The sequence below is a fragment of the Dreissena polymorpha genome, chromosome 14 (genome assembly GCF_020536995.1).
Source record: "Dreissena polymorpha isolate Duluth1 chromosome 14, UMN_Dpol_1.0, whole genome shotgun sequence".
Classification (NCBI taxonomy): Eukaryota; Metazoa; Mollusca; class Bivalvia; order Myida; family Dreissenidae; genus Dreissena; species Dreissena polymorpha.
The window spans coordinates 22,145,718-22,163,771 of NC_068368.1; the positions used below are offsets into that span (position 1 = coordinate 22,145,718).

Sequence of the window (18,054 nt, forward strand, 5' to 3'; positions counted from 1 at the left end):
CCAGACATTTACCTGTTTGTTTTGTTTAATCGATGATTTAAGACTTTACGGTATCTGTTCAGCGACCAGGAGGTCACAGGTTAAATGCCCAATGTGGGAGCGTTCTTTAGAACTCCCACATAGAAATCAATTACTGGTTGTACCCAGGAAACTGACTCGAGAGCGTTTCAATAAGTCTTGCGATGCAATCAATATTAAATAAATAGGTTTAAACTAAAGACTCAGCCCATGATAAAAAATATGCATTTTATAAGTACACCATTTTCACTAAAAATAATAAGTTTTATTTCACTTAAAAATATTTAGTTTGTTAGAAATGCATTCAGTGATGTATTTTAACGTTCCTGGGGTACATGTAAGTAAACTTAAGAGTACCCGAGATATATGTAAGTAGTACCCGAGCCGACAATGACCAATCAAACGGTAGTAGTTGCCTTAAAAACAAAACAATTTTCAAAGATATTGGTCATTTAACCTTTGGCAAAAAGTTCAAAGAAGACATCAATCTTGGAACAAAGTTTTTTCATAATGCCTTAATCGTAGTTATGCCTGTTATATTAATTAATTATGAGAAATTGTATGTAAATTGATTCCTGAATATATTATTGAAGCATTAAAATTGACTTTGCCACAAAACTGTATGCATGTTTGGCAAAAAATCCCTCAACAAGGAGTAGTCCATGCAAGCAGGCAGCTTTTTTAGAGAAAATCACCCAATGGTGTTCATTATAAGTTAAATGTAAAAAAAAGTAAAACATTTGGAGTAGTTGAATGTTTTACATGTACCTCAACATTATTAAAGCGAGATTATATGATTTTGTCAAATATTTATTAATTTATATACAAATGTGTAAAAAAACTTATTAACCATATATGTCAATATAAATTTAAATAAAAGTAAAGAAGAACATGTGTTGAAAATGTGAAATAAGCCAGATATTTACTTCTGAAATCAAAAATGTCTGTACAGTCGAATTTGCCAGCATGTAAATCATGTATGTGCGATGTGAATCTACATTTTGGTTAACGGTTCATTTAAAATTCCTGCAACGATATCTATTCATACGACACACGAACACTAACTAAAAAGACGAATGCTTCCGTTATTGTAGGAAAATATGTACGAAATATCTTTGTCACAATCGGCTCGGGTCGCTAATTTGTCTTTGCTGCATTTTTTTATCAGTTTATTATAATTTAACACATAAAAAAATTGTATAATCTCAATTTAACATTAATAACATTAATTATTAACATTAATAATTATTCACTATATCATTAACATGTTGTAATAAACAATACAACTATCAATATAATGTATGCATGTCTTCCCTATTTACAGGCCAAGTTATTAGTAAACTTCGAAAGAGTGAAGATGCAGATATACGACGGGCTGCTAAGAAAGTGTACGTGAAATGGAAGACACACTTTGTCGAACATATGGAGAGACCGATGATTGAGGTGAAATGTGACTTGAAAACTGAAACTACAAGAACCAAAGCCAGGAATCTTCTGTGCAATGCGTTAAAAGTGGAGGTAAAAGAAATACCATAATATTCTGTTATCTTATTTTGACCTTGCCTCACCATGTATTGAGCACAACCATGTATAACAAGCATCCGATTTGTTCATGCCAAAATTTTCAATGCGTCTAATGATATTTAGGATAGCACAATAAATTTTTCGCAAATAAACACTCAAAATAGTATGGGTTTCAGTGTATATTGGACACCAACTTGTTAAATTTGAAATTTCGGGAATTCAAACTGCATGGTATACCTGGCAAAGTACTTTATACTTATTTATAATGATCCAACCGTTATAAGAACTGTTCACCTTATATGATTTGCTAATCAATAACTGATTATTGAAAATAAATATCATTTTATCTAAAAGACACAAAAAACTTTTGCAATTACAACACAGTCGTTTAAGAGCCTCCCTATGTGAAAACTGGGCTACATGCATGTGCGTAAAGTGTTTCCCCAGATTAGCCTACGCAGTCTGCACAGGCTAAAGCGTGCGACAATATCCGCCTTAAGTGGATTTTTGCAAAGAAGAGACTTCCATTAAACGAAAAATACCGTAAAAGCGTACTGTACATGCAATCTGGGACGACATTTAACGCACATGCATTCAGCCCTGTTTTCTCAGAACAATATGTTATTGCAGGACTGCAGTGAGCTTGTCCAAGCAATCAAGCGGATATACGGGCCAAAGTGTTAGCTGGGGAAATCACTGTAACAGATTTTGTGATGACCAACACACAATCCTGAAGCATGTTGATTAAAGAATGTCATTATACATTTTATGATGATTATTTTTTTTTTAACATGTCAATAACTAATTTCAATGCACGTATCAGCTGGAAAATACATGTATAACATTGTATATATTGTTGATTTTAATTAGAATGACATTTTGGAAGAGCAGTGGCCTTTCCTGCAAACATATGAATCTGGCTTTGGGAAAACGGTGTCTAATATATGTACATAAAGTGTCATCTCAGATAAACCTGTGCAGTCTGCACAGGCTTATCAGTAAGACCATTGCTTTTTTTCCTTCTTTGAGAATGGCTGTTTTCCACAATTTTGGGAAATTCGCTACTAACATTTTCACAATTAAAAGAAGTTGGCGACTCAAATTTTCACATTTTGAAGAAGTTCGTGATTCCAATTTTTGCAATTTTAAAAAGATCGCTTCTAATTTTGTTCGCAATTTTTAACACTTGGCTACTCATTTTTTTTCACAAAATGGGGGGGGGGTGCCAAGACCGCTTCACAAAAAAGGAAAAAAAGCTCTGAAGACACTTTCCACCTAAAAGTATTTTTTTGTTTTGAAGGAATTCGATTCTTAGCAAAAAAAAATATTCTAAAAGTGTTGTTCATAATTAGCCATAACGCACTGCACAGGCTAATTTTTGAGGCCACTTCACGTACATGCATTTAGCACAGTTTTCTTTAAACCAAGCTCATATGAGCGCATCCCTGTAAGTAACATCTTTAGTTTAATCCAATAGTTGATTTCCAATCTTGCTTATCTTGTGAACATTTTTACCTCAATTTAACCCTTTACCAATTAGACACGTATTTTCAAGCATTTGTAGTCCCTTAGAAAGTTATATTTAATTGAAAACCTTCCTTATTAAATTAAAGTGTTAAAGGCCTCATTTCCAACCCTTCAATACTGATGAGCAGCAAACAGCATAAAACCTAAACAGGCTGAGTTACTCACAGGCTGTTCTGGTTTTATGATGTTTTACTGGCAATCTGTTCTGGTTTTATGCTGTTTGCACATAGCAATTTTCACGTTCTCTCTGAGTGTCAAAGGGTTAAACTGTAAATAACGGTTTATACTTTTATAAAATTATTGTATTATACATTTTGTCTTTCTTTTAATATTTGCATGATGGTGTTTTATTTTGTCCATAGATTGATGGAAATAAATATATTTTTAGATAAATTTGGAACGTTCTGTATGTATGTCCAAAATATTAAGTATAGATCAAACATTTAGAAAGAGTCAATAAAAAAGGGCATTACCCAGTAGGCTAAAATTGTGCCCAGACATGGGTTTCACTGACCAAAACATGTTGTCGCCACTTTTTCGCGGCGTGAAAACTATCGGTTATTCCAAACTTATTAATAAAAAACAATCATTTAAGGGTCCTTACTACATTAATATGTCATTGACTATATTATCACTTTAAAAAGTATGTTATTACATAAAATCATTAAGCATATCTCTTCAACAAAGTTCTTAGCAAATCTTCTAAAACTTCTTTGAAGTAAATGATATAAGTTCATTGACTGACATTATAGGGGTGGCAACAGTTGTTGAAGTCCATCGTCCAATGCAAAGCACGAATGTTCGTCTGCCTTGTGAGTCTTCAGGCACGTTTTGAGAGACTGTTTCTTTCAGAAAGACTAAAACTTCTTCACTGTCAGTTATTGTCACATGGCTGCCTGAAAACACCAAACATGCTCAACAGTATTTTGAAAATACTGGTACAAGTTAAGTTACTGTATTATACAAAATATTTACATGGACTTATATTTTCCATAACTTTAATAATCTCTTTCACTTCAATGGTCATGGTTTCACGATATGGTGAACTACCCAAGCACTTAGGGTCACATGATTTATATAGACTTAAATAGTAAACAAATTAAAAATATTATGCTCTGAATCCCCAAGGGTAAGGCGTTTAATATTTGGTGTGTGACATCATACGGTGTTTCTCTACTAAAATTGATCAAATCATGTTCCTGGGGTCAAAACTAACCAGGCCCTTTGGGTCACATGAGTAATATATACTTACATGTATACAGTAAACAACTAAAAAATATGTTTGTTCAAATTATGTCCCTTGGATAAAATAGACCCAACCCTAGGGTTTACTTGTTTTTAGCGAGGCTGTTTTTGGAGAAAACCCGAGGTATTGTCATAGCCTTCTCGTTGTCTGCCGTAGTTTAAGGCGCAAAATTGGAAAACATACATGTTCAATACGTCAATCTATAGATTAATGTGTATGATTTGACGTAACAAAAAAAACTTCAGAATAATCGGTAATAATTTGCCAATATACGCGTTTTAAATTAAAAAATGTTATCTTGGGTCAATCTTGAAAACTGCGGTATAAAACCAAACTATCAATTCCCTATGAGATTAAAGCTGTAATGGAGTCCTAACTTGTAATTGGAGTGGTCTAGAGTTAAAAATGCTTCCTGTTTATGACCAAGTTATCAAGTTCACTTAAAGCAATAACACCCGTTGCTTTATTAATTAAACACAGCCAAAGAAACCAACGATAAACTCGGGTGTATTCATATGGTTTTATCTTACCCAGTTCACGTGACTGATTACTTTGTTTACTGAAGTTTTAAACTTCAAACAAACTAAAGTTTTATCTTGCAGTGTTGGTCATTACTTGTTTACGGACGATGGACAAAAGCTAAACTGGTGTGATTTGTTGGGCTGTTTATTCTAGCTTACCAGCATTTAATGTTCTCAAAATATTCAAGTCAGACTAAAGGTTAAGAGATCTAAAGTTTCAGTGTTTGTAAAAATCATTCAGTAAAATGGCAACCTTTTCACAATCAACCATTGACAAGGGATCTGACATAGTCCAAGACTTATTGTGCTCGACCTGCGAAGACAAGACGCTTGATAAAATGGCTGATTTCTACTGTGAATCTTGTGTGAAGCTTTTCTGTGGAGAATGTGTAAACATGCACAACAAGTTGTTTACAAAACATGCCCACTTTGGAAGAGGACATATGAAGAAATGGCCAGTGGCCAAGAAGGTTGAAGATTTTCTTCTGAAATGTGATAATCATAACGAAGAAAGCCTGAATATGTATTGTGATGAACACAGTGAGCTGTGCTGCACAAATTGTGCATTCCTTAAACACAGGTATATTGTTTCTTCATTTAATTATAGAAAACACAATATCATTAACAATGCAGGGTTTTCAAATTATTTTCAATCTTCTTTGCCAGAAGAAGTAAGTACAGTAATTATAAATAGAAGAATGCAGTTTTAAGCCACCTTAGTAAATCACTAAATGGGGCTTTGATTTTACGTCTCTTAAAATAACTGAGGATTTAGATTTCAATAAATGAATGTTTATATATATATATATATATATATATATATATATATATATATATATATATATATATATATATATACTCCCATGCCCAAAGCTTTAAAGAAAGTATTTTAGTATTTAATATAGTATACAGTGTTTTTAATTCTCTTTTTTTAAGACTCTGCCAAAAGGTAACTCTTATATCCGACAAAGTGAAAGGTCGGTCCACAGACCTTCAAAAATAGTCATTTTCTATCAAAACTATTCTGGAAGAAATAAAAAAACTTCAAGACAACCAAGAGGCTAACAATCAATTTGTTCAAAGTTCATTTGACGAGCAGTTACACACAATACAGGAAACACATCAAAATATAAATTCAGCCTTATACACAATGGAACAGAAGACACTGAAGGAAATGAAAGATACTCTCACGAATCTTCAAGCCTTTTCCAAAAGTGATGTTGACAAATGCATCAGGTTTAGGGACGAATTGAAACAACTTCGTGACGCCATACAGGATATCAGTGATAAAAGCAAACTGGAACTATTCTTTATAGCCACCAGGAAATGCAAGGACAAAATACAGCATTGTGAAAACTTTCTAAAGAAGAACTCTCTTGGGAATAAAGTTTCAATAACATTCCAGCCTAACCATGAAATTATACAGTACTTGTCTAAACTGTCTGGTCTTGGACAGATTGAACACAGTACACAGACATTGATGGGGCAAGATAATCCAAACAAGGTGTTCATTGTGCAGGGGATGTCTGAACATAATTTAGGAATGTCAAGTGATTCAGAGGTATGCAATATCTGTACCATCTGTGTCTTCCCAGAAGGACAGGTCCTGGTAGCAGACGATAATAATAACACAATCAAGCTGCTTGACCAACAGTACCAGGTAGTGAGTCACTGGAGTGCTACTGGCACGCCAGCGGGTATGTGTGAGATCACACCCAGTGAGGTGGCTGTGACTGTGAATGGTCCAGATACAAACATACATGAGGTCCAGTTCATCACAGTAAACAACAGGCAGCTGGTGATGGAGAAAAAGCTTCAGTTACAACATTTATGTAGAGGTATTGCCTTCCACCAGGATGATCTGTATATTACTTCTTGGACTGCACTTTACAAGTATACACTCATAGTCAGCAAGATGTATGATGATACATCAGGTTATGAGACAGTTAAGAATAGCGAAATTATGAAATTTATATTTTATGTTGAATACATAGATATAGAATGTAGCATCATTGCATTATTCCAGCCACAGTTAAGAATTCAATGTCACGTTAAGTTCATTCAGTGTATGACATTTGTATTAATGAACATTTATGTGTTTTTAAATTACTGTTACCTTGAGTCAATAGTTGTTGGTGTATTTGACATGCTCAACTATTGAGTATGGACTTGTAAAGAAAACAACTGTCTTTTATAATTGATCAAAAAACTATATATAATATTTCAATTTCAGAAACAAAAATACGTTAAAGTTACGTATATGTATGGTCGTCATGTAAAATATCTCAATATATGTTTCAATAACATTGTAATCCTGTGTATATGTATGGCTAATCTATAATTAGTTCATGTAGTTATATCACCTGACACATTTTTCAGTGTTAGTATTTCCTTTTATGTTGTTGTTGTAGACATCAATTCTTGAAGCACCAGTCACATGCAAACATCCCAAACATTGAGCGAAAACAAAGCACTGGAACAAAACCTCCTGCCAAACCTAGTTAATGATTATTATTGGATTTAAATGCAGACCTTAATCATTTGTTGCATAATTTATTGTATTTAACAATATACAATTAATACAGTTTTAACGAGACTTGTTATCAATTGCTAAACATATTATTTAATTGCTTGATGCTACTCTGTATTGCAGTAGACAGTTGTGCTGTGAGTCCCACAGGGGACAAGTTGTACATCACTAACCACCCCAAGCACAAGCTTCTTATCCTGGCCAGGGATGGGTCAGTCCTGGTCACCTTTAGCACTGGCCTGGCCAACTCGTGTAAACGTGACACCTTCCGGGCAGGTGCGGGTATGTGGAGGCCAATACTCCAACTTCTAAATCATACAGTTGGACAGTGAGGGAAGAAGGAAGCTGGCCACTCTTGCTACGGAGAAGGATGGAATGGGTAACCCATGGTCAGTCTGCTACAACAGACACACCACCTGCATAATTGTCGGACTTTTTAACATCAATATTATCCAGGTGTTCAAAGCACAATAGTGTTTTTTAACAAGCATCTTGTTTTATTATTCAGATTATTGAAATTGGCCATGAGAATATGCTGTTCTACAATAGAGCATTGTGATATGATACCATAACAATGATATAATTAATAAAGGGTATATGTGAACATTTTTAGTGTTATGAATGTATTAAGTTGTTAAATCTATGAAAATTATTTGTATATTTCTATTTCACTTAACACGTTAAAATGATTTTAGTTCAGAGAATAATTTTTGTTATTTACCTTACATCAAAATCGCACTCGATTTATGTATATTGGCTTTCATGTTTTTAACATATATTACAAACGTATAGAAGATTACTTGAAATTTGTTTAATCCTTGATTTTGAAATATGATGAAAATTGTTGTTCCTGCTTTGAAAACACCTTTCTTTATAAATTGAAATGACCTTAACTCAGGTTTGGATCAAAATTAATACCCAATGAAATGTTCAAATATTCTCTTCCAGTTCAATTAAATGAATAATGGTGATTCAGCATCGGCTAATATGAAAATTATAGCGATGCAGCATTTTTCCATTTTGTTAACCCGAGTTTACAATACGAAGCTGTTCGCACAAGATTTTGCACTATCAAATTCAAGACATTGTGTGTGTGCCCCTTTATATTTTCCAGAGTGTTTATTTTTGCAAATGGTTTTCTTATATAAAAAAATTAGAGTTTAATCATATATTTTACCCTGTTACCTATTTAATACAACCATAAAATATTATTTTAAATTACACATGTGTAAGACAACATTTTTAAACGTTTTCATTGGCTTAGTTTTCGTTTATTGACCAATCGCATTTTGTTATTTTGCTGAAATGACGTTGTAACGTCAAATGATGTCACGAAATGTAATCAACATTCGGGATTGATCATTATGTTTGCGTAAACATTTATTTAATTTGATCATTTAAAAGCATGTGATTCAAAAGATCCGACACTTGTTGTCATATTATACCATATTTTATTAAACTCGTCCAGGAAATTTGCCAAAGGCTCGCTTACTAACAAAATTCCTGAACTCGTTTAATAAAATATGGTATAATATGACAACTCGTGCCAGATCAAATATATATTGCATTCTGTAAAATAGTATATATTATAGCATATAGTTCTTCCTCACTCTTCCCTACCCTGATATACATGCACTTACATTATAAACATTCATATAATTGTTTTTTATCATTGATATTCAAACATTTTAAAGTAATGAGTTTCACATAAGTCAAAATTACAACAGTGTATTCATGTAAAATTAGGTAGCTGCAAGAAATACCAATAATAAAAACCAGTTTAATTGATCTTATTTAAAATACTATGCAATAAACATAAATTGATTACCATTAGTCTTGTGGCATGAATTCTCCGGTTTTAAATAGTAATGAAATACAATGCAATCAATTTTAATTAAGTTGGATATATTCCAAGATAACAATTACATCCATGTTCAGGTAAATTAAAGATTGGCTCCCTAAGATCTCTAAAACACTGTGATAGTAAACATCAAGAATTAAATTAAAAAATAGAAAAAAAGTAAGTTTCAACAGGACTCGAACCACTGACCCCTGGAGTCGTGGAGAAAAAGTCTACAACTGAGACAACTCGGCCATCCGTGCTCATACAATGACTGATGTATTTTATATAAGCAATCATCGTAGTTTCACAAAATAAAACGACAACAACAGAACTCTCCAAATTATTTAATCGTTTCGCGCTGCAACGCTTTATAATGTTCAGGTTTTTAAATCGTCAAAACATGCATGTCATAGCTATTTTAGAGCGGGTTAATGTTCATTATTACTGTTTTCTCACAAACATCATAACTAAAACGAAAATTTGCGAATCTGAAACAAATTTTTTAATTTTGTCAATCTACCAAAACGTGAAAAGGCCCCTTTAAACCTGAACATGGAGTGCTGAAGGTGACAAATAGATATCATCTAGTCAATATCTAGGCCGACTTTGAATCTGGGTCACATGCAACAAAATACTCAATCACTCAATTCTTAAAATAGCATTGAAACCAATTTACAGAACCCATGTATGACTCATTCATGATGCTACCTGAAAATAGTGCCACGTGTACAATGGTGTTTAGGCTTTTGTATATGAGCCTTGCTCTGGGAAAACGGGGCTTAATGCGTGTGTGTGTGTAAAGAGTCTTTCCCGATTAGCCTGCCAAGTCAATACAGGTCAATCAGGGATGACATTTTCGGCTTTAATATGATTTTTGCCTTTGTGGATTGCCAGTTTTTATAGAATTATGCTCAGGTGTTCATGTTAATATATGACACATACCCATAGTCATTGCAAATGGCATAAATAATCCATTATACAAATATGTACAAACATTTTTCATATATTTTCAATTCACATGTTTCTTGTTGAATTTGGCTGTGGTGTTTGACTCTTTATTCATATCACAAATGCTATGCATTATTTAAATTTATATCAATCAAGTGGGATCAAGTGTGGGGCCTTATACAAAGTAGGAGTAATCAAGTGTGGGGTCTTATACAAAGTTAGTGTGATCAAGTGTGAGGCCTAATACAAAGTAAGTGTGATCAAGTGTGGGATCTAAAACAAAGTGTGATCAAGCGTTGGGCCTTATACAAAGTTAATGTGATCAAGTTTGGGGTCTTATACAAAGTGAGCATGATTAAGTGTGAGGCCTTAAACAAAGTAAGCAGGGCTAAGTTTGGGGCCTTGTACAAATTGTATGTGTGATCAAATGTGGAGCTTTATATAAAATGTGTGATAAACTGTGGGGCCTTATACAAAGTTAGTGTGATAAAGTGTGCGGCGTTATACAAAGTAAGTGTAATTAAGTGTTGGGACGTACACAAAGTTAGTGTGATTAAAAGTGGGGCCTTATAAGAAATAAGTGTGATTAAGAGAGGGGCCTTATAAGAATTAATTATGATTACGTTTTGGTCATTTCACGAAGTAAGTGTGATTAAGAGTGGGTTTTGTTTTTATTTTGATTTAAACAGTCGATTTGCGTGTAACATGCAGACATATAAATGTTTAACATGAATATCTATAAGTATATGGTAAGGTTAGCTTAATTTCTAAGCATGAACATGTTTTTACATGTTAGCCATTTATACAAAGTGGATGAATTGAGGATATCTCTTACCTAATAAACATGCACACGGGATAACCAATTGTATCATAACACGTTTTATCATATTATGTGCTGATTTAACTACCTAAAGTTCATTATGTGCTTTTTGTGCATTCTCAAATGTTTGTCCATATTATTCACCAAATCTGACAGTTAATGTGTTGTGTGTTTTCCCATTAATTAATCAATAACGCAATAATGTATCACTATTTTTTTCTTTTGTTTGACTGTGTTCAGAAAAAAATGTCCACAAATACAAACATATTGTATTTTTATTTTTTATTGTATGTTTATAATGTTAATACACAAGACCATTTTTCAGCATACATATCTTCATTTCATTTTTCTAATTCATTGTTATTTTTAACATTTAAAATTCCTTAAAATACATGAATGTTTAAATGTTCAGTTAATTAATTTTCTATAAATATTAATAAAATTAAACTGGTTCTCAAAAATTTAGAAACCCTTTTTGGTATAGGAAAGCTTTCCGAGACTATAGTGACACTTTTAAGTGTTGTTTAGATTATATATAAACTAAGGACCTTGTTTTCCCGGTTGATACAATCTGTTATATTTTGAAAACAAAAATATAGTCCTGAAACCAACAAATAACATTCAAGGCAAATTAAAGTGTTTCAACTGATAATTGTGAAAGTGTAATGTATCTCGATTGTTGGCATCTAATTGGATACGGATTACTTAGTATGCAATCACTTTTTTCAAATCATAAATAGAAAAGATAATTTATTTTAACTTCATTTTGAGAAAACAGGGCTTAATGCATATGCATTAATTGTCATCGCTGTACCAGAAACTCTCTTTAAACGAAAAACGACATAAAATCAGAAAGTGTCGTCCTTGATAAACTTGTGCACATTGCACAGGCTAATCAGTGTACACAGGCTAATCTGGGACAGAAAATCAATTTCAATGGCTTTCTCCACTACCCTGGTACTTACATCTGTGCACCAACAGCGTCTTGTGCCGCGGTCCCCCAATGTGTTGCAGGCATTTGTGGAAACGTCCTGCTATGTGCAAATAATGAAACAGTTAATATACAACTTTTCATAAGTGTTTTACATAGACCAATGACCGTATGGCTCAAAATCAATATACAGTTCACATGTGTTCAATTATCTAAGGATTGTAAAATATACAAGATTGAAAAAGCAGATAAAGACAGAATGATGTATATATAATATTCAGAACTATTTGCTCTGTGTCTTTATGTGTCTTATATTTGATATATAAATAATAAATACTCTTCAGTACAATGGTAATGTCAAAGGCTTATCTAATATAATTATAGCTGCATAGCAAACTATTTGTCAGGGACCCCACACTTCAGTACTAAAAAGGTAATGGGTGTTTTTTAAATATAATGCTGAACAAAAATGGATACTAGGAGCATTTGAAAAAAAAAAACACACTAGAAGCACGTAGGAAAAACGTATTATAACTAATAAGAAATGCCAACGCCCGATAGATTGCAGTACTGGTATGATCATCCCATTTACTTTATTTGAAAGGTTATATTGACTATAGCACTACGATAGTTGCAAATATAAAATTCAGTTACAGATAAAAACTATTGTTGCACTCTTAAAGCCCGTTGATGTAGTGTTTCATTAACGACCACTAATGTGTTGCACTATGTAAGTGTTCGTAGTCAGGGCACACAAATGTATATCATTGGAACATTTGAAAAAAATGTTCATAAACACATCTTAAGTCCATTCAAGCAATTGTTAGATTTTTTAAAGCTGAATTAGGTAGTTGTTTTTATAATCTGACAATGTACATGAATGTCAAGAGCAGAAAGTTTTTATTTAAGTTGGCGACCAAACAATGTAACTAAATTCATATCTTTTTCAAATGTCGATTACGCATATGTTGACCTAGTGGGAATGTTTTATCAGGAAAGTTTTCAACAAGACAAATTCTTTGAGCTTAAGAGTACAACGTTTTTACAACTTAAAATCAATATCAGGTGAAGAACACTCACTATAAAGTTTATATAATCTTCTTATCAAGACAATCTACCGCACATGATGATACTTAATAGATAAAAACTGGCAATTAATCAGACACGGACGTCATTGCAATGCTGTGAGATTTGTGTAAAGCTGTGATTGGGTACGAACGCATACATGATATTACAGGACATGGTTCATAGTGGTTAAACTTGTTTGCTTTGTCTCATGTATTTAGTTACATGTCCAGGACCATTCATATTACTATGCCTGCGTAGTATGCCTATGAATTCGAAAGATGTGTGTGATAGTTTGTAGTAGTCTACTTTTTTCATGCTTCAATTTTAAAATAAATTCATGAAAATTATGAAATCATTAAAATATATTATACTAGGATACACGGGCTGACAAAAGGTATATCAATATTATATCTGTGTAGTATTATGGAAGTTTATTAATAAGTAATTACTGTTTAATAAGTCGACAAAAAGTCCAGTTCAACCCATATAAACAATGAACATATATAAAGACAATTATCTCCCACTGGAATTTCAAAAGAACTACAACCAAGTGTTCTCCTTTTTTAAGGGTGATATGATGTCGTTTATTAACATATGAATTTTAGTAGTGTTTTTAATTTCTATATCATTCCACTTCAATTTTATCTAAATCGTGTGCTTAAGCTATTTAGATGAAAAGGAAAACAATATTTTTCCAGATGAAGGGGCTTTTTCAAAAATTTTGATAAAAATGATTCCAATATTTTCAAATGCTTGAAATGGGTTTTAATTTCTTTGAATTTTATTTGAAAAGCATTCGCCAGTACAATTGAGTACGAAATTAGCAATCGGAGCCTGTAACGATTTTTTGAGTATATATCATATTGGTTGGCACTTTGATACCATTTTAGATTATAACTGCAATTTCCACATATTTATGTTTTCTTGAAATAATACAATTGTGGTGTGGTCTTGTGCTGTTGAAAAAGCCAAAGTACCGAAAGCAAACCTCACCTGTTCGGTGTGGCGACCACTAACTAGACTAAATGACTACGAAATACTCGGATGAAACCCCACCTGTTTGGTGTGGCGACCACCAGCTAGAATTAAACACTATGAAGTTCCCCGAGGAAACCCCACCTGTTCGGTGTGGCGACCACCAACCAGACTCAAACACTGCCAGGTGAGAAGTGTGTTTACAAATCATAGCACTAACCGGACAGCCAACTTGATGTTTACACCTAAAATCAACCTGCTTTTATACAAGTTATTGTCAGTCACGGGCAAATCACGTGGGGTCCGTATCGCTAACGTGATTGTAATCGTTGTGTAGATACGGTAGGGTCCGTGTAGATAACGTGTTGGTCCGTGCTTATACGGTGCTATCCGTGTCTCTGCCGTGTTGCTTAAAAAGGTCACTGATTTACCTACATCTTATTCACTGTTTGGTCATTATATTTCCCATGAAAGGTGGCAAGTTTTATCGGTTGATTGTGTTGCTCTGGTAGAATACGACATTTGTGCCCATTCTCTGTCTTCTCCAAATTCATTAGTTGAGTCGCTCTGTGAAAACTGGGCTTACTGCATGTGTGTAAAGTGTCGTCCCCCTTTAAAGGACGTATCTTCTTAGTAAAAACCAAGTTTTAGCGAAAAGTGCCGTCCCAGACTACACATGCTAATCTGGGATGACACTTAACGCAAATGCATTAAGCCTGGTTCTAAGAGAGCGCAGCTCAATAACTTCATCACAGCCGAGTTATATTGCTTGCAAAATTGACCCAGGTACACTGTGTTCTGTCTTGTGAATTTTCTTAATCCTGGCAATTTTAACAGTTTCCAGGGCTTTTTTCCTTCTGTTAGAATGGCCATTTTTCACAATTTTAGGGAACTCGCAAATAAAATTTTCACAATTTCAAGAAGTTTGTGAATCGAATTTTCACAATTTTAGAAAGTTTGAGACTCATTTTTTCACAATTTCGAACAGTTTACGACTCTCTTTTCACAAAATTTGGGGGGAGGGTAAGGCTGCTTCACAAAAACAGGAAAAAAAGCCATAGTATCTGCACAGTATGTTTTTCATTCATTCTCTGCCTTAATGCGTTCTTATCTATTCTTAATTATTTTTTTCACCAAGAGGGTGCTTATGTGAAATGCACAAAGTTTTCAATATATTCGTTTCTGACAACCTTATTTCCTGTGGATGCTCAGAGGGCATACTTTCAATTTCATGTTAAATGCCATGGTAGGAATTTAATGTTAACGAATTTCAAACCACACGCCTCAAATCCTTGACCTGCCAGGTAATTTCCATTAATTCGAATGATCTTGTTTTCATGTCACTTGTAAAATATTGATAAAGGTTCATCGTAAGGATAAAAATTGGCAAGAACTTAATTTTGTTTTAGAGCTCTCTTGGTTTTATATGAGCTTCGCTCTTTGAAAATGGGGGTTAATCCACAGGGGCAAACAGTGACTACCCTTTGCGACTTAACTAGGTTTTCGCTTTGAAGGTTCTTCCTTTAAACAAAGAACACCTTAAAAGCGTAAAGTGAACCCTGTTCAGCTTGATTTTACAGACTGAACAGGCTTATCGGAGACAACATTTTATGCACATGCATTAAGTCCAGTTTTCTCAGAGTTTCAATTTATCTACATTTGATTCAGTCTTTGATGATTAAATTTCCCATCAAAGATAGCAAGGTATGTTGGATTATAACGTTGGTCTGTTAGAAGACCACTTTTGTGTCTGCTATCTGATCAAGTCCAACCTCTGGGAACACGGGGCTAAATGCATGTGCATAAAGTGTCGTCCCGGAATAGACTTTTAAGTCCGCACATGCTAATCATGGACACCTCTTTCTGCCTAGACCTAGTGGAAAGTGAAAACCATATTAGCCTTTGCAGACTGCTCAAGCTAATCTGGGATAAAATGGTTTATAACGTTGGTCTGTTAGAAGACTACTTTTGTGTCCGGTCTCTGATAAAGTCCAACCTCACGGGGCTAAATGCATGTGAAAAGTGTCGTCCCAGATTAGCCTTTTAAGTCCACACATGCTAATCATGGACACCACTTTCTGCCTAGACTTGAGTTTTGTGTAGACAAGGCTTCATTTGTATAAAAAATTCCATTGAAATGAAATGTGTTGTCCCAGATTAGCCTGTGCAGACTGCTAAAGCTAATCTTGGATAAAATGGTTTATAACGTTGGTCTGTTAGAGACCACTTTTGTGTCTGTAATCTGATAAAGTCCAACATCACGGGGCTAAATGCATGTGTAAAGTGTCGTCCCAGATTAGCCTTTTATGTTGATCATGGACACCACTTTCTGCCTAGACTTGAGGTTTTTTACAAGAGACTTCCTTAATATAGAAATTCCATTTAAGTGGAAACTGCTACCCATATAAGCCTTTGTAGACTACGCATACAGGCTAATCTGGGATGCCACTTTACGCACATGTATTTAGCCATGTTTTCCTACATCACAGCTCATATGTGTGTGTTATAACAGGACGACAGTGAGCTTGCACAGGCAATCGAGAGGGAGACCTTCCATGAACACAAAAGACTCATTAGCAACGCGCATACACGGACTATAAGAAATCTCGTGTTTGTAATTAGCAATTTCGCAGATGTATGGACCAAACTGTGAGCTCGGGAAATCACTGTTACATATTTTGTTACGGCCAACACAAAATTATGAAGCATGTTAATTAACGGATGTATGTATACATTTCATGATGATGACTATTTAAAAAATCATGTTCATAACTTAATTCTATTCACATATCAGCTGGAAAATATGACATTGTATATATTGTTGATTTTATTTAAAATGACATTTTGGAAGAAGGATGGCCCTTGTTGCAAACATATGAGCTTGGCTTTGGGAAATCAGTGTTTAATATATGTACGTAATGTGTCAACCCAGATAAGCATGTGCAGTCTGCACAGGCTTATCAGGGAAGACACTTTCCACTTAAAGTATTTTTTGTTTGGAATGAATTCTCTTCTTAGCGAAAGAAAAATATTCTAAAAGTGTTGTTCATAATTAGCCAGTACGCCATGCACATTAAGCCCAGTTTTTCCAGAAGCTCACATAGGGGCATCCCTGTAAGTGACATCTTTAGTTTAATTCATTAGATTACTGTCCAATCTTATTTGTTTCATTTAATTCGTGTAATGTCCAATATTGATTATCTTGTTGATATTTTACCTCAATTTAACCCTTTACCACTTAGACACGTATTTCCACGCATTTGTAGTCCCTTAGAAAACTATATTTAATTGAAGAACTGCATTACTAAATTCAAGTTTTAAAGGCTTCATTTCAAACCCTTCGATACTGATGAGCAGCAAACAGCATAGGACCTTAACAGACTGAGTTACTCGCAGGTTGTTCTGGTGTTATGCTGTTTGCATATAGCAATTTTCACTTTGCTTCTGAGTGGAAAAGGGTTTAAAGTGTAAATACATATAACTGTTTATACTTTAAAAAAATAAAATCTATTAAAATATATTTCTTTTAATATTTGCATAATGGTGTTGTTGTTTTTTGATAGATTGATAGAAATAAATATAGTGTAAATAAATTTTGAGCATTCTTTATTAATGTCCAAAATATTAAGTAAACATAAAATATGTAAAAATGTAAATACAATCTAGGGAATATCTGTATATAGAATTCTTATAAATGTCTTTTAATTTTGCAATACAAATTAAATCACCTTCGTGTCACAATTACTTCCTAGCCTGAAGTAGAATCAGATCCTTTAATTCATCAGACAAGATTGAATTCACAGCAAACGTTCACACAGTCTCTTTAAGCATCTTGCTAATAACGCATTCTACAGGCCAAAAGAAATAGTACATCTCTTCAACAAAGTTCATGGCAAATCTTCGGAAACATATTTGATGTAAATGGTATCAGCCCATATAATGACATAGGGTTCGGGAATTGTGTTGAGGTTCCCCGTACAATGCAAGACACGAATTTTTGTTCTGCCTTGTGAGTCTTCAGGCAAGTTTTGAGAGACTGTTTCTTTCAGAAAGTCTAAAACTTCTTCACTGTTTGTTATCGCCACATGGCTGCATGAAAACGC

General features: G+C 33.8%; 1 protein-coding gene and 1 pseudogene across 2 annotated transcripts; one reads left to right on the forward strand and one right to left on the reverse strand.

Annotated features, from left to right (window-relative positions):
- The window catches only part of LOC127857222 (sodium bicarbonate cotransporter 3-like), a 233,355-nt pseudogene that overhangs the window by 55,953 nt on the left and 159,348 nt on the right, over positions 1–18,054 (reverse strand).
- LOC127857854 (uncharacterized) lies at positions 4,850–8,957 on the forward strand. 2 transcript variants are annotated; one of them, XM_052394552.1, is made up of 3 exons: positions 4,854–5,416; positions 5,773–6,674; positions 7,490–8,957. In XM_052394552.1, exons 2-3 carry the CDS (start codon positions 5,987–5,989, stop codon positions 7,696–7,698), a joined length of 897 nt encoding a protein of 298 aa, XP_052250512.1. In that variant the 5' UTR covers positions 4,854–5,416; positions 5,773–5,986; the 3' UTR covers positions 7,699–8,957. The 2 variants fall into 2 exon arrangements, 1 of the variants encoding a protein (XP_052250512.1); XR_008038657.1 differs by lacking the exon at positions 5,773–6,674 and having other exon boundaries at positions 4,850–5,416.

What these genes read in the sequence shown, in the direction of transcription:
- LOC127857854 (XM_052394552.1), top strand. Translation starts at nt 5,987, where the DNA reads ATGGAACAGAAGACACTGAAGGAAATGAAAGATACTCTCACGAATCTT. An exon ending in GTTACAACATTTATGTAGAG is followed by an intron (nt 6,675 to 7,489) that starts GTATTGCCTTCC and finishes TCTGTATTGCAG; the next exon opens with TAGACAGTTGTGCTGTGAGT.